This window comes from Gymnoscopelus braueri, assembly GCF_963280865.1.
Source record: "Gymnoscopelus braueri genome assembly, chromosome: 17".
Lineage (NCBI taxonomy): Eukaryota > Metazoa > Chordata > Actinopteri > Myctophiformes > Myctophidae > Gymnoscopelus > Gymnoscopelus braueri.
In genome coordinates this window covers 29,667,725-29,688,358 of record NC_137617.1, presented here as the reverse complement: position 1 = coordinate 29,688,358, position 20,634 = coordinate 29,667,725, and the positions used below count along the sequence as shown (strand labels likewise).

The 20,634-nt window shown below is 41.8% G+C and overlaps 1 protein-coding gene across 4 annotated transcripts; it reads right to left on the bottom strand.

Annotated features, from left to right (window-relative positions):
* Positions 1-2,115: 2,115 nt before the first annotated feature.
* On the bottom strand, positions 2,116-11,312 carry LOC308104195 (uncharacterized protein). 4 transcript variants are annotated; one of them, XM_080454544.1, is made up of 10 exons: positions 11,122-11,312; positions 9,732-9,765; positions 8,973-9,376; positions 8,509-8,635; positions 7,920-7,967; positions 7,678-7,774; positions 7,418-7,546; positions 7,018-7,113; positions 6,616-6,812; positions 2,116-2,871 (listed from the first exon to the last, which is right to left on the bottom strand). In XM_080454544.1, the coding sequence occupies exons 6-10, from the start codon at positions 7,754-7,756 to the stop codon at positions 2,842-2,844; spliced, it is 531 nt and encodes a 176-aa protein (XP_080310670.1). In that variant the 5' UTR covers positions 7,757-7,774; positions 7,920-7,967; positions 8,509-8,635; positions 8,973-9,376; positions 9,732-9,765; positions 11,122-11,312; the 3' UTR covers positions 2,116-2,841. The 4 variants fall into 4 exon arrangements, with proteins under 4 accessions (XP_080310670.1, XP_080310667.1, XP_080310668.1 ...); XM_080454541.1 differs by lacking the exon at positions 2,116-2,871 and having other exon boundaries at positions 6,453-6,812; XM_080454542.1 differs by lacking the exons at positions 2,116-2,871; positions 9,732-9,765 and having other exon boundaries at positions 6,453-6,812.
* Positions 11,313-20,634: the final 9,322 nt, after the last annotated feature.

Sequence of the window (20,634 nt, the reverse complement as noted above, 5' to 3'; positions counted from 1 at the left end):
GCATGCCTCTTGTCTAAAGACATGGACTTAGAGAGAGCCGTTGTTTACAAAAGTTCAGTTCATCGGTATACACATCTACTGAGATTACTTTTTGTATATTTAGTCACAGTAATACCTTTTGATGGAACATGGATTTAAAACATTTATAGTGCAGCTTGTGCACAAAATGTGTTAAACTATTTCACTGGAGTGAAAGCAGTCGCCTCTTTTTACAGAGGAATATTAAAATGGCAAATGGACTTTTGACCTACTGTACATATGTTTGTAGAAGCCTTACCATGCATGAGTACATGTCTATCCAATGGTATGTACATGAAATGTATTGATATTTCTGAAATCCTTGACAGCGGGATGTTGCCTTAGGCAGTTGATGTCACTTAGGGAGTCGATTTGAAAATGTTCTTAAAATAAATAAAGTGTTTTTACTTGATGGTACCAATCTTTACATTTACTGTATATTTTATGTAAGGAATGACCTAATAAATGCCATGCAGATTGTGTCGGTTCAGCGACTACAGTATTGCAATGTAACAATACATGTATTTTTTTTATGATCAACCCCACGGGATTACAGCTCACACTGCACTGCCAACTCCAGCAGCACTGTGAATCTAGAGGGTAATCCATGATCTTTGTTTGCATATTGTAACCTGAGTTGAGCACAGTGCAGGCCGTGTGTGTCACCCCAAGCCAGCAGCTTGTTAAACATTGATTAAGTGAGAGTGATAGTGATTAGGGTGAAGACCTAGGTATCACATGGCTAGTGCACTTGCTGCTGCAGCACATGAAGGGTCGAACATCATAATAAATGGGTCCTGTTTGCAGAGACAGGTCGGTGGACAGGTTGAGTCTTGAGTATTCTCATACAGGAAAGGAGGAGGGTAACTCCTGTGTCATACAAATTAATATACCATGTGGAATATTGGAGGATGTGATCCTTAGTTTTTGCAGGGATCAGTGTTAACGACTCAAATCCCATTACTTTCTGCAGGGAGAATACTGTTAGATCTTTGTGTTTCTGATCACCCCCTTGAATATTCTCTAAGCTAAAATATGGTTTATTTATAAATTTTACTTGGAGGTCCCTGTCTGGTGGTTACTTTGATGAAGATTTTATGCGAGAATTTCTGGGAACTCAGATTATTTTAACACACAATAGAGAAATAGACTTATGCATTTTCTCATTCAGTTGCACTGTCACATCGGGTGCTATAGCTATGATCAGTAGCCCAATACACCACATTCTATTAGTGATATGTGTCATTCAGGGTAACACATATATTTTATATTAAAATTCAATGCCTCCCTTTGTTTGCTGGCTAAGAAAAGATGGTCAAAAACAAATGTTAAAGGATGAAGTAAAAAATATTTTCATATCTTTTTTCTTCAGTGTAAACCAGGACGTTTTTGTAACAAACCAACAACTTGTGCGTTGTACCCATGACACATCAAATATGTGGTATTCAAACAAAAGTAATAATAAATTATACAAATATTCTGATAGTCTTAATTCCCAGATAGCAAAATATGGGTGAATCAACGTTGAAAAATAGTCGGCCATAACGGTTGACTCAACGTTCAATCTCAACGTTGAAACTGTACTGAAATCACAACGCCATTATTATTTGATTCAACGTTGGGTTTCAACCACTAACTAACACTATATCAACGTTGATTCAACCATCATCTAAATGGTATTCTGCATGCTGATTTTAGTTGATTTTATGTTGAATCAACGTTATGACTCAATATTGATTCAACCATCATCTAAATGGTAATCTGCATGCACATTTTAGTTGATTTAATGTTGAATCAACATTAGGAATCAACATTGATTCAACCATCATCTAAATGGTAATCTGCATGCACATTTTAGTTGATTTTATGTTGAATCAACATCAGGAATCGAACACTGATTTAATTTATTAATTGGATTATACTGAATCATATTAGGAATCAATATTGATCCTGATCATCCAACAACCTAATGGTAATCTGCATGTACATTTTAAATTATGTATGCTGATATACTGTAAGGCTACATCTTGTTCAAAATTACCTTACATTTCCCAAAATGTGAAAATATAAAAATAAAGACAGACAATATGATTTGAATCTTCACATTTATTGAACCAAGGCATTTAGACCTGCGTTGAACTGCTTTAACCATTGTTTTTATGCTTTAACAGATGAAATATAGAACATATACAAGATTGTAGATCTGCTATTTATGAAAGAAATCGTGAAAATGTCTGCAAGCATTTGGATATTTTGACCCGATTCTGTGAATGTCTTCTAAATGATAGATCTGCTATTTTTGAAAAATCGTAAACATTTGTTCAAATCTTTGAATATATATTTTTCAAAGGAAACTTTTGTAACTGAAATCTGTTTCTGGGGGTCCCTGGAAAGATATTTTTCTAGGTGGGGGTCTGCGTCCAAATACATGTGATTTTGGGGGTCCTTGACATGGAAAAATTTGAGAACCACAGATTTGGAAGAAGTATTTAGAAGACAGAATCGGGGACAAAATATTCATTTTCACGATTTTTTTTGAGTTGTTTTTTATAAAAAGAAAAGAAAAAAAGGTCCAAGTTCAAACGCAAAACGCTGTCCCGGTCTAGATGGGTTAAAGAAAAGAAAAAATGGTTGAAGTTCAAACGCAAAACGCTGTCCCGGTTGTAATGGGTTAATCCCTTCAGGGAGGGAGGGAACCTGCAGAGGTGCCACCTGCATCCAGATCCGGTCCCTGCTGCTCCAGAGCATTCCTCGGGATGCCTCCCTGACGGCCAGGCGCAAACTGCAGCCAAGACTTGACCGTCTTTTCATAGTTCAACTGGGTTAATTTTCGGTCCGATCGTTGAGCAGCAGCTGAAAGATAAGATAACAAGAAAGCACATGGGATTTAAACACTCAATTTTGTATACATATAAAACACAAAGACACTTAATCTGCAGCAGCCAGTGCGGGTTGGCTAAAAGACTGGACTGGAATTTGAAATGAGCATCTAAAGCATTGCATACACTTTCACCAGCACCTGACTCCAACCTAAACTTTTTTTAAATATTAATTTAGGAAATTGTGCTCAACTAGTCAACAGGAGATTCTGGTTAAATCAGTCTAAATGCACACATCCGAGTTGAAATCTGAGTTGAAATCTGATTTGAAACCACCTCCAGAGGTGGTTCGAAATCAGATTTAACTCGCACATACAGCACAATAGGCAGGTCGCACTCTGGAGCCCTGTGCCTGCCACAGTCTGTGTAGACAGAGTTTACAGCTGATCAACTGGTTATGAGGGGAGGGGAGGGGCCCTTGGCAGCCTCCTTGCTCTCTGCAAATTTTACTTGGAGGCTATTTATTCCGAATGTATCATATTTTTAAGTTTAATTGTTATAGCACGCCCGTCCCCCGAAATAAAAGCCCTAAAAACACAACACAGTAAGACAGACATGTGTATACATTGTCACAAGATACCCCAAGATATATATCTATTATAGATATATATCTATACAGGCATGCAAACAGCCCGAGGTGAAAAAGGTGACAACATGTTGTTTTCTTTCGGGTCAGGTGTCACACAATTGCCCTATTTGAGTTCAAAAAGGTGACTGTAGCTGAAAAGTGACACTTTTGCATGTCTGTATACAGGTGGACTATAGGTGGTCTATGGGTGGTATACGGGTGGTATACAGGTGGTATACAGGTGGTCTATAGGTGGTCTCTAGGTGGTATACAGGTGGTCTATAGGTGGTCTATGGGTGGTATACGGGTGGCATACAGGTGGACTATAGGTGGTCTCTAGGTGGTATACAGGTGGTCTCTAGGTGGTCTCTAGGTGGTCTCTAGGTGGTATACGGGTGGTCTATAGGTGGTATACAGGTGGTATACAGGTGGTATACAGGTGGTCTACAGGTGGTATACAGGTGGACTATAGGTGGTCTATGGGTGGTCTATGGGTGGTCTATGGGTGGTCTATGGGTGGTATACAGGTGGTCTCTAGGTGGTCTCTAGGTGGTCTCTAGGTGGTCTCTGGGTGGTCTATGGGTGGTATACGGGTGGTATACGGGTGGTATACGGGTGGTCTATGGGTGGTCTATGGGTGGTCTCTGGGTGGTCTCTAGGTGGTCTATGGGTGGTATATGGGTGGTATATGGGTGGTCTATGGGTGGTCTATGGGTGGTCTCTAGGTGGTATACGGGTGGTCTATGGGTGGTCTCTAGGTGGTCTATGGGTGGTATACAGGTGGTATACGGGTGGTATACAGGTGGACTCTAGGTGGTCTCTAGGTGGACTCTAGGTGGTATACAGGTGGTCTCTAGGTGGTATACGGGTGGACTATAGGTGGTCTCTAGGTGGTATACGGGTGGACTATAGGTGGTCTCTAGGTGGTCTCGAGGTGGTCTATGGGTGGTATACGGGTGGTCTATAGGTGGTATACAGGTGGACTATAGGCGGTATACGGGTGGTCTATAGTTGGTATACAGGTGGTCTATAGGTGGTATACAGGTGGTCTATAGGTGGTATACAGGTGGTATACAGGTGGTCTATAGGTGGTATACAGGTGGTCTCTAGGTGGTATACAGGTGGTATACAGGTGGTCTATAGGTGGTATACAGGTGGTCTATAGGTGGTATACAGGTGGTATACAGGTGGTCTATAGTTGGTATACAGGTGGTCTATAGGTGGTATACAGGTGGTCTCTAGGTGGTCTATGGGTGTTCTCTAGGTGGTATACGGGTGGTATACAGGTGGTCTATAGGTGGACTCTAGGTGGTCTCTAGGTGGACTCTAGGTGGTCTCTAGGTGGTCTACAGGTGGTATACGGGTGGTCTATGGGTGGTATACAGGTGGTCTCTAGGTGGTCTATGGGTGGTCTCTAGGTGGTATACAGGTGGTATACGGGTGGTATACAGGTGGTCTATAGGTGGACTCTAGGTGGTCTCTAGGTGGTCTCTAGGTGGTCTCTAGGTGGTCTACAGGTGGTCTCTAGGTGGTATACGGGTGGTATACGGGTGGTATACAGGTGGTCTCTAGGTGGTCTCTAGGTGGTCTCTAGGTGGTCTCTAGGTGGTCTATGGGTGGTCTATGGGTGGTATACAGGTGGTCTATGGGTGGTATACAGGTGGTCTATAGGTGGTATATGGGTGGTCTATAGGTGGTCTATGGGTGGTATACAGGTGGACTATAGGTGGTCTCTAGGTGGTATACAGGTGGTCTCTAGGTGGTATACGGGTGGACTATAGGTGGTCTCTAGGTGGTATACGGGTGGACTATAGGTGGTCTCTAGGTGGTCTCGAGGTGGTCTATGGGTGGTATACGGGTGGTCTATAGGTGGTATACAGGTGGACTATAGGCGGTATACGGGTGGTCTATAGTTGGTATACAGGTGGTCTATAGGTGGTCTATGGGTGGTATACGGGTGGCATACAGGTGGACTATAGGTGGTCTCTAGGTGGTCTCTAGGTGGTATACAGGTGGTCTCTAGGTGGTCTCTAGGTGGTCTCTAGGTGGTATACGGGTGGTCTATAGGTGGTATACAGGTGGTATACGGGTGGTATACAGGTGGTGGTATACAGGTGGTCTAGAGGTGGTATACAGGTGGACTATAGGTGGTCTATAGGTGGTCTATGGGTGGTCTACGGGTGGTATACAGGTGGTCTATAGGTGGTCTACGGGTGGTATACGGGTGGTATACGGGTGGTATACAGGTGGTCTATAGGTGGTCTATGGGTGGTATACAGGTGGTATACAGGTGGTCTACAGGTGGTATACAGGTGGTCTACAGGTGGTATACAGGTGGTCTCTAGGTGGTCTCTAGGTGGTCTCTAGGTGGTATACGGGTGGTCTATGGGTGGTATACAGGTGGTCTCTAGGTGGTCTATGGGTGGTCTCTAGGTGGTATACAGGTGGTATACGGGTGGTATACAGGTGGTCTAGAGGTGGACTCTAGGTGGACTCTAGGTGGACTCAGCATTTATAGGATGCCAGGTCAACAATGACCTGGTATCTGTCCTTTGCATAATCCTGCAAGGTCATCAAGGCTAGGAGGGCAAGTGCTACGGGCTGAGGTGGAGTCTGAAGAGGTGAGTCTATGGGTGGTATACAGGTGGTATACAGGTGGTCTCTAGGTGGTCTCTAGGTGGTCTCTAGGTGGTCTCTAGGTGGTATACGGGTGGACTATAGGTGGTCTCTAGGTGGTCTATGGGTGGTCTATAGGTGGTATACGGGTGGTATACAGGTGGTCTCTAGGTGGTATACGGTTGGACTATAGGTGGTCTCTAGGTGGTCTATGGGTGGTATACGGGTGGTCTATAGGTGGTATACAGGTGGACTATAGGTGGTATACAGGTGGTATACAGGTGGTCTATAGGTGGTCTATGGGTGGTATACAGGTGGTATACACAGGCATGCAAACAGCCCGAGGTGAAAAAGGTGACAACATGTTGTTTTCTTTCGGGTCAGGTGTCACACAATTGCCCTATTTGAGTTCAAAAAGGTGACTGTAGCTGAAAAGTGACACTTTTGCATGTCTGTCTATAAGTGGTTACCAACTCCACTGACTGGCCATCTATAACACTACTCTGAGGAACTAGTGGTGTGACAAATACTTACTGAACAGTGCCTCTTCGCCTCATCCAGTTTGTTCTTCCCCTCTGGGATGACACCATGCTTTCCGTATACGACGGCATTGCGGCACTCCTCATGGGTGAAGAACACCTCGAACAAGGCGTGGAATAGCCTCTTGCAGTCCTTCCTGGCACGCTGGTGTATGGCTGCCAGCTGCACAGATGAAATCATCTGTCCACAGCCTGTGAATAGAGAGCGAGCAATTAACAAACTGCATTTTAAGACATCAGCTACATTGACCCCTTTCTGCGCTCAGTGCACCATGAAAACAGACAACTGTGACCTTCTGAAAACTTCACTATCTAGTTGCAGCTCACAACACGGATCACTCGCTACCAAGAACGTCAGGTTCAGTGTGAAATGTATGGCAAACGTATACATCCATACCTGGATATAGCTCCTGCTGCCCGAGACTGGACACTCCAGACTCTAGGTCACCGACCAGGGTGATAAAGCCCTTCAGTGCGTCTAGTTTCTCAGAGCCTAGAACAAAGACAAAAAAATCTGAGTCTACTGAGTGTATTTGTAAAACAATAAGATTGAGTACTGTTCTACAAAGCGCTACAGTATATTCTGATAGCAGTCATTGATGAGTATTTGTTCAGTAGCAGGGGTCGATCTCCCCAGCTCTTCAGTAAACAGAAAACAGTTTTATTTTGGGATACCAATGTTTTCCAGTCATGTCAGAGAACTCACAAAAGAGGTACAGGATAAAGTAAAGTTTCAAGTGAGACAAAGAAATTAGCAGACAACTGAAAACTGCAACATTACAGGCAATAAAACGTACTGATACTGGAGAGCACAGTGGTTATCCTCCTCAACTGGAGCTGGAGCTTCTCCACCTCAGACCGACAAGAGTCGCAAGGCTGCCACCCTTGACCCTCTGGTATGCTCTGGTCAGATGGATTTGGTTGACCTAGAAAGATTGAAAGCACGTCAAAAACTGTAAAGAAAAGTTTTTTTAAAAAAAAGCAAAACTCATCTATGAATCCTGAATTTGAAGGACAACAGTGCCAAGTCTGCTGACACTTAGCTGAGGAACCACACCTTCTACTGGAGCATCACTGGACGGAGATGGAGGTTGCAGTACACTGGGTGTTTCTTGGTTCCACTGATCCAAGTCCATATATGTAGCTGCATACGGCTGTGCAGAAAAGACAAAAGGCCCTTAATTGTACTTGGTCAAAAATCATCAAAACTATAGGCTACTATACAAGCTCATAGCGCAGCACCGAGTGCTGTGCTAAGAGCTTGTAGGTCTACATGGGTTAAATCTAAAGAAAACATACCTCATCAACAGGTCGGCAGGCCTGTGTAGAAGAGGCTGGAGGGTATGGCTGTAAATCGGGGTAGAAGGTATCACAAGGTTGCAGAGACATAGAAAAGTAACCTTAGTTTGTAGTCTGTCAAAGATCTTTAAAAAATAGCTATGCCTTTATGCAATGCATTGTGGATTTTAGATAGACCAATCAAAAGTAATGTGGAATGTAATACAAGTCACAAATAAATTCAATTTATATTCAATTATAACCTTAGCAATACAAAAATCAAAATGAGTGCAATAAATCAATGGTTATTATAACCGTAACAATCAAAATTAAAGTGTCTGCATTAAATTGATGGTTATTCAAAGCTAAACAATCAAAGTGCCTGCATTAATCCAGTGGTTATTCTAATCTTAACAATCACTAACTCCATCAGTTTTTGAGAGATTGTATTTTGGGTTTTAGGGATTTATGTCCAAGTGAGAGAAGAACTCTTTGAATAAAATCAAAGGTGTTCTTCATTGATTAGGGGTACTCCAAATTCAGTGCGTAAATCAGTCCAAACAGTAGGCAGATGGCATGTGGGAGACTTTGAAGGTCATCACTGTTGTACCTTCCAAGACGATGCATGATAGTGAAGAGTCCAAGTGCAGTGAGTGAGGAGAAGCCGGGCTGTCTTCAGGAACCACGGTCAGGATCCCAATGGAGAGGTGGGACATGTCTGGAAGGTCATCGGTGTCCTAACAACCACAACCACAATTACATGTCAAATGTCGCCTTTTTATATGGTAGAAAACACAATACACACCCACTAAGGGGAAGTAAAATTCTGGAATGACTATATTCAATAGAAAGAACAGACTGTAAATACTGTACACGCATAAATAATTAACAGATCAATTAATGATTTAAGTACATCTAGACAGCTGTAAACATTCTGTCTGCTTGAAAGTAGAGTTGTTATCCCAAGATCTATTATGACCAGATAGTGTATCACGTTGTTAAACATAGCCATGTCCTGAACTAAACAGTTGTCATGTTGGCACCATTTTCAAATAGTATAGCAAACTTATTTACCAAGAGTATCAGTGAAGTGTTGATGTTGTTTGAAGAGAAACAGTCTAACATTGATGTGTTAGACTGCAGACTAGCAAGGCAAGGTGGAGGGAACAGTGGAAAGCAGCAGAACCATCTAGGCTTCACAACTACATCGAGGATCCCACAGATGTCCCTGGCCAGCACCTGCCCCGTAAGCAGTGGACAACCCTCAACCGCCTGAGGACAAGCGTGGGACGCTTCGGTGAAGCAATGCAACAGTGGGGCCTCTCGGACAGTGCCCACTGTGAACCTGGAGACCCCCTAAAGACTGTGGAACACATCATGACCAGCTGCCCGAAACACCGCCCACCACATGGCGACCTAGGCCTGATGAACCTGGATGACGAGACGCTGGACTGGCTTGCTGCAACGGAGCTGAGGATCTGATGACATACGCAAGAAGAAGAAGATTGATGTGTTAGACTTTAATTAATTAGTTATAGGAAATATTAGTAGATCCCCTCATAAAGACAAGTGAAGGTGTACAGATACCTGTGTCTATAGATAAATGACATTTGTTTTATCATTTAGTTTTTGAAAGCATAGTGGGAGAATGCCATTAAATGCAATCAGATACAAGTTTTAATTATCATGAATAGGGCAGTCTATGGAGGGATGACTTTGTATCTTAGAAACTTAACAGTGGAGGTACAGCTGATAAGGAGAAAGTGGAGCAGGATTAGTCACACATTCAGGAGAAACAAAACAGCAATAATTAAACATTAACATGGAACGCACCAGGCAAACGGAGCAGAGGAAGACCCAAAAACACCTGGAGAAGGAGCACAGATTTAACATAGGTTTAACATAGGTTACTGCATCTAAATAGCTCTAATGAGGTGAATGCCAGTGTAACACTTTTTTCTGCCCAGTGTGATGTGGTATTTCTTTACTGTTTGGTTAGGATTTATAATGGTAAATTATGTTTTTTAAATTGCGTGGTTCTGGCATGGCTTCCATGTTTAAAGCGATAGTGCTTAAAAGGGCAAGACCACTTTGGTAGAGGTTTGTGTTGTGTATTTACCTTGCCATGATGTAACTCCAAAGGAGGACAAGAAATCAAAAATAATTGCTCCATTGATTAGAAATTGATCATTCAAAATATGCTCCTCATTGACTTACATTGTACGCTGAAACAGCTCTCAAAGTCACTATTTTAGCACATAAACAAACACAATCAAAGCTAATTCAGACAATATAGAACATCACCAAACCCAGTACTGTTTATTTTTTGAATAAAAATGTCAACTTCCTGCTGATTTTACTATTTGAAGATCCGGATCCACAGATCCAGTCGGGGTTTTCTTCTTAATAAAAATAGTAAAATCAACAGGTTGTGAGCTTGTAGATTGGCGATTTTTTAAAGCAACGCTGTTGTACGACAAAAGTATAAAATAGGGCTAAAGTACTTAATCAGACTTATTGATTTACTAATTATAAACATCACTTGGATACAATTATATTTTAATCGTGTTTAAATATGTTTCTACCAACGACTAGTTTCAAAATTTGCGAGTCAGGCCTAGCCATGGATCACGAGCGTCATGGATAAACTGCAAACTAGTGTTTGCACTTTCTCCATTTATAGCCCGTACATCCACATAAACGTTCAGATTCCAAATATAAAGTGCTGACCTCATGGCCACGAATGTTACAAGTATGTACGGACCCTCAGATGTACACGTATCTTCCGTATTGTTCAATAAAAAGCATTTTAATCCGATCGGTGGCCATTTTCTTAGGTTTTTCGCCATATGCTAACTGTGACCCTATCGGTTGGGAAGTGTATTGCACTCTACATACGTTATAACTCTATGAGGAAATGGCCATCGATCGGATGAAAATGCTTTTTATTAAACAATACGGAAAATACGGGTACTTCTGAGATACCATATATAATTGTAACATCCGTGGCCATGGGTTAAGCACTTTATATTTGAAATATGAACGTTTATTTAGATGTAAGGACCGTAAAGTTGAAAGTGCAAACACCAGGTTGAAGTTTCGTCATGACTATCATATCATATATGACAGTCATGTTTCAGGGCTATACTCGGGCAAATACACGCCACGGTCATGAACTAACAAGTTGGACAACATTTTAATTCCATAAACTAATTCAATTTACCTGTTATAGTAGATTAGAAGCATGGAAACATCCATGTCTGTAAGGTTCGCTCCTCCTGAGCCGTTAGTTCGACTTCCTGCAGCTCCCCGGTCCGTCTGAGTGTGTGTTCAAAACGGATAAGCTCCGCCTCCGCCTAACCCCTTTGTAATGTTGACGCAATTTTGGGTCAGTGGTACTCAACCTGTGGATCGGGACCAGCCAGGGGTCCCCACATGATTTTTTTTTCTGGGGGGGGGGGGGGGGGGTCCCCAGATGACAGTGAAGGGACAATTTAAGTAACCTTTTTAATAAATGAAAAAGTAAAAATATAGCAAATAAAAAGACCATTGCTGCATCAAGAGTAATCAACAAACTATACAAAAAAAAAATTGTCAAACATTGGCCAAATTCTCAAATAATATAAGAAAGAGGCAAACAGCCGATCTGCAAGTTGTGAGCTTGTAGATCGGCTGAAGTTGAAGGATAAAATTAATAATGATAATAATAACTGATATTAATGATGATGTTCACATCATGTAAAAACATTTAACATTTTTGTGCCTTTTGTTTTTTAACCTGTTGTTTTTTAACCTGATTTCCAAAAATGTAAAGTGTGCTATAAATAAAATGTATTATTATTATTTTTTTATTATTATTATTAATATTATTATTACTATTATTATGTATACTTTACATTACTGAGAATGTCTGCAGGTGGCACATCTCTGTGCAGTGTCTGAGCTCTGCCGTGTAAAGGGTGAAGAGAAGGGAGGCCAGCACAGTCCCCTGGGGGACTCTTGTGCTGCAGGTCACAGTGTCAGATGTAAAGTCCCTCAACCTGACGTATGGTGGTCTGTCAGTGAGGTAGTCCATGATCCAGGACACAAGGTGTGGGCCAACATGCATGCTGTTCAGTTTGTCTTTCAGAAGGGGAAGGAGGGGGGGGGGGGGGGGGCTGTATGGTGTTAAAGGCGCTTCGAAAATCAAAAAATAATATCCTCACAGCACCACTTTCCTTGTCCAGGTATGTAGTCGAAGCTATTGAGGTCTGAATTAAAATCCCTGTATAAGGTCGCAGGCACCCCAACTTTAAGCTGGTTCCCTAGGCCTAGTAGGCCTAGAGCCTAGGGAAGTTGAATCGCATTCTTATGCTTTCCTCTGGGAAACACGTCCATGTAAGACACTACAAGACCATTCAACCCTAAGACCACTCAAAATGGTCTTAGGGTTTTAGATTCTTAGGACCATAGTGAAAGTGGAGATCTTCGCCATAAAAGTGTCAAAGAAATTAGACACATATCCACGTGTTCGCATGGACAAGCTCTACAACATATCAAAAGATGGGCCCGTAATACATTATCAAGTTAAAGCACGTTGAAGTGAAGCGGTAACACTAGGCCAGGGGTTCTCAAACTTTTTCATACCACGACCCCATATAATAAGGGAAATCTTTTGGCGACCCCAGCAAACCGCCCCCAAAATATCTCGCTAGAACCACATCATTTCTTTATCCGACATAGCGGTGCAGCTGTTGGTAGTAGGCTACTGGTGGTCTCTGGTTGTCTGTAATTGTTGTCTGACGGTAACGTTACGACGCAGTCTAAGTTAAACTCCGTGCGAGGGCTACAGATGAAACCACATGGATCCGCGGTTCTTGTATTTTGTACCCTCTCGCTTACGGACTAAGTAAATCGTTTTGAAGAGCTCAGCTAAATCATCTGTGTCCTCCTGTGTTGTTGCTACGCTGTGTGCATTGTGTGCAGTGTCAGTGTCGTGTCGGGGTGTGTGTGTGTGGTGTCGGGGTGTGTGAGAGAGAGAGAGAGAGAGAGGTTTCACGTTGGTCGTGGACGCAGCCCCCCCAAATTATACATGCATGATGTGTATTGAAGCACAGCCTATCGGCCTCAGTTGATGCGCGAGACAGGACAAATACACAAACGACTGCCTGGTGTAAAATCCGAGTGAAGGACATCGTCTTTTTTTCCTTCCACTTTGGGTTGCGACCCATAGTTTGAGAATCGCTGCACTAGGCAATTAAGAGCCTAGGTTGTAAACCGTAGGTCTGTGTGGAAGGAAACTTATATTGGGCGAATCGGACACGCACTGATCGAGAATCTGATTTCGGATTCACTCCATGGGCTCCAGAAGGCTAACCCTAACCCAAGGGCAGCTAAGGTTAGGGTTAGCGAAGGTAGGGGGAGGAGGGGAGGGGAGGCGAAGGCATCCCCCCTCCCTCACCCGTCAAAAAAAGAATAAGGCAAATGTCATAGATTCAACATTGAATCAATGTTGGTATTTCAATAATTAAATGGGAGGGGGGGGGAGGGGGAGGAGGGGGTTGCCCCCCCTCCCCCCAACAAGAAAAAAAGAAAAGAAAACGGCAAACTGCATGGATAAAACGTTGAATCAATGTTGTCATTTCAATCATTAAATGGGGGGAGGGGGGGTGTGAGGAGGGGTGTGCCTCCCCCCCTCCCCCCATCAAGAAAAAAGAAAAGAAAAAGGCAAACAGCATAGATTCAATGCTGATTCAATGTTGGCATTTCAATCATTGAATTTGCACCATAGATTCAACGCTGATTCAATGTTGGCATTTCAATCATTGAATTTTGCACTGCAATACAACAGTGATTCAATGTTGAAAAACCATCAGTCTTCAATCGTAACCAAAAATCAACCCTAACGACTATAATTCAACGTTGAATAACCATATTTTGCTATCTGGGTTAGCATTGATATTTAAAATTGAAGAAACAGCATTACACAGACATTTTATAGGGTACATTCATAATGACTATAAAATACAATTATATTCTCCAATATAAATAATATTAGGGCATAGGTGACAATGAAAAACCTCTTAGGGTATTGTAATTGCTGTTTTAATTTTATGATACCTTGAAAATCTTATGTCTTTGACCTTTCTTCCCCCCATTCTTCTATTGGATACACAGCATCTTGTAGAATTGTGTGGTGTTTTTAAATATTTCATTTTGACATGCTCTGGTGCCAACCTTGTTTTCCTCCATAGCTGTTGTAGTATATAATTCAACATTTTATGGTTAGCTTTTCATGTACCTCTTACAGCCTCCTCCTACGTGTATGTCTTACAATTCAGTGCTCTCCTCCAAAATTCAGAGCACTTCATGCTGTGTGAACCTGTTAGCCCCTTGTCCTCTGTATTGAGAGAGCTGCTATGAACGGCACTTGTCAGATAACATTTTCATTCCAAACAGAGCTTTTCAGGAAATATTCAAAAAGAACCTTGTCTTTTGATTCACACATTATTGAATCATATGGGTTTCCTTTGGGGCCTGGGGGGAATGAAACATGCTTAAATTAAATTGATGGTGACTGTGTAAGTGTTCGAAGGGCTGTATAATTATCTACTACATGTATGTATGTAATGCATGCATGCATGTATGCATGTATGCACTACATATCTGACAACGTGGACAACTGGTATTGCATAACCGGGGGCGGGTATGTGTTCCCAACGGGCATCGTTCCCAAAAGGCATTGGCTTAGTTCAATTAATGAGTATACATTTAGCTTCATTTCAAAAGTCTGCCAATGTGTCAAAAAGCCATCATGTAATGCATACAATGTACAGTACTTGGTGTTCATAACCCCTCTTAAAATTCTATTTCAGTATTTGATTTTATTTCATTGATGGCTAAAATGAAAGTTTTCAACGTTTCAAACAAACGCTAGGGGGCAGTAGAACCTATTGCTTAAAAACTGTGAAGGGGAAGGTGAAGGCAGGCAGATGCATGTACAACAGTATGTACTGTAGGACAAACACTTTCCCCATAATTGGTGTTTGGTTTTACCAGATTTTTCAAGATGTGGCCAGGCCAAAGTATTCCTATTATATATTTTGAATAGGCTATATATGTAGCCTACGTCAAATTTATCAAGTTTGATAAATACAGGCTTTTAAGTAATTTATATTAATTATTAATTAATTAAATTATATAATTGATATTATAATTGAATGAATATGTTTCTCAATGCCTTTTTGTTGTTTAGGTGCTTGCTTACCTTTACAGCCTGCTATGCTGGATAAATCTAAATTCAAATAAGGAATGCTAGAGTAGTCGTCTAGTCAGTAGGCTATACTATATTGTTATTATGAAATGTAAAGCATGAACGAATAAGGAAGGTCGATTACATTATGGTGTAGGCTCTGACCATACGAACCAACTAGCCAATATAGAATATATTGTGCCATTATAGCCTATATATCCTTTTATTCTCTAAAAACCCTCATTAAGCTTGACTTCCCACCGCTCAAGATGCACATGTCAGTCACTATAAAATCTGTTTTGCAGGGGGACAGCAGACAGCTGGAGACTTAACTATGAAGTCACAATCTAATTAATTGCCTTATTATGTGCCTAATGTGCCGCAAACGTTATACAATATAATAAACTACAATTAGGCTACTCCGTCATCCGCATCCTAACTCACAGATGCAGCATGTATAGTGCTCTCAATGAAACGTAATTTTATTGTTTTTTAGATTATAGTTTTGTTCTGTAAGAGGTCGAAAATCTGCACTTGTGCTAGAACACTCAAGCAATGCATCTGGTCTGTCCAATCATTGGTAATGTGATTGTGATGTCAACGTCAAATAAAATAAACATAGCTAACTGACAGCTAGAATTAGCTGATTAACAAGCATCCATACTGTAGCTAATTCTGAATAAAAATGATATCATTGCCGATATATGTTTGTGTTCTGTCTCCAGCAGAGGGCAGCAAATGGCCGTCACTGATCTTAATCTGATCTGACATATTGCCCCCTATAAATAGGGGAGTCTCAAGGCAAAGATTACTGGTCTGTTTCCCCATCTCTTTATGCTCAGCATTTATACATTTTCGGGGTGCTGTACAAGGTATTTTCATTCAGTCAGCAAATGTTAATCCTGATTACAAATATGAATATGAAGTACTAATCCAAATGTTGATTATGTTAAGATGCCAGATGAATATGACTTGGCAAGTGATGAAAAACACACATAGCCTATCACACAATTAGTGTTTTGTTTATCTGAGGAAGCAGGTGAAACAAAAACTGTACTGCAGAATTGCATTTCAGCTGGCAACACCCCTCCCCCACCAAAAACTAGAGAAAAGCGCAAATCTCCACCAGGAGGCATGCAGCGTTTCATGCAGTTAAAGTCATGGGCTCATGAGTAGCGCGGCATGTGATTACCAGTTGTACATCGTCTGTACTGTCTTCCTCCTGGGATGTCCGGATCATATCACCTAAAACATGTTATTTTCAAATGCAGCATATGGCAGCTTACATTAAATGTGTGAAATCTCTGTTGTCTGTATGTCGGTCTGTAGTTCGCGTATCTCGAGAACCGCCGCCGACAATCCGAGGGAGTGCTGTGCCCGGCGTCGAGATAGGCAGTTGTCCAGAAAAGCCGATCCGAACGTTATGCCCATATATAGGCATATGAGATAGGGTGGTTGTCCACATAGGTTGTCCAGAACCACCGATCCATGTATTGGCATATACTGATGACATCAGGGATCTCCATATGAGCATAAAAGGGACACAGGCAGACAGACAGACAAAGATCTCCATATGGGCATAAAAGGGACACAGACACACAGACAGACAGACAGACAGACAGACCAATGAGTAAAAAAATATATAGATAAACCCACAAATGCCCATATATGATGTCATAGTACTGGCATCGTAGACTGGCCTGGACTCCTTATTTGGTCATGCCTGACACGGAACTCCATACGTATATGGGCATAAAAGGGACACAGACAGACAGACAGACGGGTACTCTGATAACGGGTACAATGGGTATTGCACAACTGGGTTGGGCATGTGTTTCCAACTTGCATCGTTCCCGCAGGCTTAGCCGTCGGGCCGTTCGGGGCCTGTCCGCGTCCACGGGAAGGTAGGGAGCGTTCGTCTCGTGGCCGTGAGCCCCGCCCGACCGGGCCATGGTGGCGTCGACTCCTGCCCCAAAATGAGCCTTTCTTTTTCGATCTTTCTGGTTTTTCAAACGTACTGTAAACACACACACACACACACACACACACACACACACACACACACACACACACACACACACACACACACACACACACACACACACAGGCAAATGCATGCTCTTCTGAGAAAATAAAGATGGATAGGGGTATAGTTTGAGAAAACTGGGAGAAACGGGTGAAAGTGATACAAATAGATCTAATTGGTCAGACTGTAGCATTGAAAGGCTTGGGTTGGAGTTGTCAGTGGAGGAGCCTCCTGCAAGACCTAGCTCTGCCTTATCGCTTTGTAGAAGTACAAATGTATCAGATCTGTCTCCTTCATCTACTCATTCACTTGAGGTGCACTATAGCCTCTGGCATGCTCTCCAGCACCTGTTTTTCTGCATTAGGTGATAGTAGGGGGATCCCTGCATCAGTCGTCTGCTCTATATGTATACATAGGCACTCATCTTGGAGGAATATTGGAGGGATTCATTATCCATTATCTTCTTCACTGAAGAACAGACATGAATTTGAGACCACAGGCAAATTCAGAAAGAATTCAGAATTTCCTCTCTCTATGGATCGACTATAGTTTGGTGGTTGCAACCCTCATACACTAAGGGAGATGCACTTATTCCTGAGAGCGCTCATTTGCTGTAAGTCCTCCAAGAGTTTGTCAGCATTAAGGCATTTCACTGCAATTGTCATGTGTTTTACTCAGATAACATTTTCATATATTTCATACCTCCTCTGCAGTCATCAACTTCATTGAAACGGGATTTGGGTCGGTGATTGGTGAAGTGCCCCTTTAAGAAACACAAGGAGCACATTTGCACTACATTCTTTTTTTAAGATGATTCCCCCCCAGCATAAATGCAGTCAACAGAGAGACAGGAAAGGTGTGCAGAGGAGGAAAGGGGGGGGGGGAACTCGAGCCAGCTGCAGGAAGGAATTTAGCCTTATTTATATGGAATGCACTCTTACCAGGTGAGCCACCAGGGTGCCCCATTCACACATTATTAAACAAAACATTACACAGTACACTCAGCGATTTATACACCCTTGGAAAATTGCAACTGTGAACTTGAGCAAGTCTCCCCCAGATGCCAGAAACCAGAAGAAATCATAGGAATTCCACATTGTACGTGTCTTGAAGTCCTGATTTAGTTCTGTTGTTGACTGGTGATGTGAACAGTGTCGAAATTCAAGAGGGAACCACATTTACACAGATTTATCTATATCTAATGCTTTGTTGTTAAGAACTGCCACCTAGAATCTATCCACCGGCATAGTATAGTAATCTACGTTCATTTGACTGACTCTTGGAGAGAGACATGGGAGTTCTCAGTGAGTTGCTTTCTCCTCTGTCACCATTGTACCTCTGGCCTTCCATCAGGTGCCCAGAGATAGTGCAGTGGTTAAGGCCCCTTGACCCTAACCACATGTGCCCCCGTTGGCCTAAAACCAAATCCCACAAGGGGATTTTCCCTCTCAACTGTCTTTATTGTCAGAGAAAGATAAATATGAATGGGCCAGGCTGCTCCATTTTAAGAAATCCTTCCATTGGGTGATATAGAATTCCTTACAGAAAACTAAAATACTTTTTCTAGGTTTCATACATTTGACAGATTTTACTAATGTACTGTATGCAAAATTAATGCAGTAGTCAACGTCTTGGACTGCTGTCTGTCAACCAACAAAAATACTGTTGCTTGAATAAAACTGTGCATGTCTGCATTATAGGTCAGTGTAGTGCAGTGGTTCTCTAACGGTGTGCAGATTATTATTGCAATGTATACAACGATATAAAAGGTTATGAATTATCCTTTAATTTACTATATCAGTACTTTGTGTGCACTTATTTCCCTGTGCAGAGGCAAATTCTATATCCCAAAAAAGAAATATTTCAACATGGCGTCCCTATTTTGGTCATGTCAATACAGGCGAACATCTGAATTAATTAATTAATACAATTAATAAATAAATAAAAATTATGTTTTTGTCTATGTCAGCCCGGAGACTATGTTTTCGACCCCGTCTGTCAGTGTGTGGGTTTTGGCATTTTAACTCTTGAAACGTAGGTCGCACAGTCAACTCCCCCCCCCCCCCCTTCCTTGGATTATGACGCAACTCTCCACATAGGCTACTCCCATTCCGTCAGACTAGATTTTCTGCCATTTCGCATTTTCTTCAAAACGCACTTTTTGCTACTACTCCTACACATTCCAAAACTCACACAAATCATTACACGTTATCTCTGGAGTTATGTGATCAAGATGCACCAGTCATATTGTTGATTCCATTCCAATTGGCTTTAACTGCCTTCCAAAGTTTACCCAGCCTGGCGGAGACCAGTGCTCCAAAGAGCGTCCTTTTCAAATTTTTTTAGTTCACAAATAAAAATAATTAGTAAAAATAGCCTATCTACAAGCTCAATGCGATGTGTTGTGAACTTGTAGATAGGCCATTTTCACTATGAATGCCTTGGGCACAAAACGTTTGAAAACCACTCTTGTAGTGTGTAAAACGTCCCCTCCAAAAAGTAAGCAGTATAGTTTATGCCAAAATGAAAAAGGATCTGACATAGTCATGATTTAACATACAATATAATGATCAATCAGTCGTCAGTGGAAAAAAATAGGGTCCTCAGAGTGGCTCAATGTAAGATCTAGCACTATTTAGCCCAAACTTGTAAATACTTTGTTAATGGATTGGTAAAGCTTCCCAGAAGAAAATCTGGTGATTCTTGTCTTTGCCATATCGAATATAAAGGTAGGAAAAAGTAAATTTCTTTACATAGGAAAAGTCAGACACTTGGGTATGAGTATGTACAGTATGTTGCTGCCAAGGCCCAGTCGTCTGATTTCTTCTTGAAAGAAAACAAGAAAAGTCAGATGAATGCGACTCAACTCAACGCCATCATCCAATATAGATGCCCTACTCTGCCACAAGAGGAACACCCCCTTCAAACACTGCAGAGAGAACACATGGCGATGCCATCTCAAACTGAACATCTGAAATATGCATACCCTATGTTGTCAAACTCCCATCACGTGTGCCCAGGCTTTTGTGTGGCTGTTCTGCACTCTCATCAGGAATCAGGAAAACATGCAACAAAAAATGCTGTCATTCTTTGGACTGTAATGCCTAATTTATTTTATGGTCCGTCGCACAACAGCGTCATGGGCCGAAAATAGCAGATCTACAGTATAAGCTCACAAGTTGTGAGCTTAAAGATCTGCTATTTTCGGTTCATACGCTGCAGTATATAAATTGAGCTTAAGGGTGTGACATTGACACAACTCGACCAGCGTTTGAACTCTGACCCTCTCAAGCAGGAGGGATAGGGGATTGTGGGACTGAAGCAGGGGAACAAACATGTTGGATGAGTTTGCTTATAAATAGAACCAAGGAAGAATGAGGATCAATTAATTATGAGGCTTGAAACCCTCTCTTACCCTTTGAACCAGGGGAGAGACCTGAAGGGCACGGCTGGCTGAAGGAGACGGTGTCCTTCTGAAA

What these genes read in the sequence shown, in the direction of transcription:
- LOC308104195 (XM_080454541.1), bottom strand. Translation starts at nt 7,756, where the DNA reads ATGGACTTGGATCAGTGGAACCAAGAAACACCCAGTGTACTGCAACCT. An exon ending in CAGTGATGCTCCAGTAGAAG is followed by an intron (nt 7,547 to 7,677) that starts GTGTGGTTCCTC and finishes CAATCTTTCTAG; the next exon opens with GTCAACCAAATCCATCTGAC. An exon ending in GCAGCAGGAGCTATATCCAG is followed by an intron (nt 6,813 to 7,017) that starts GTATGGATGTAT and finishes CTCTATTCACAG; the next exon opens with GCTGTGGACAGATGATTTCA.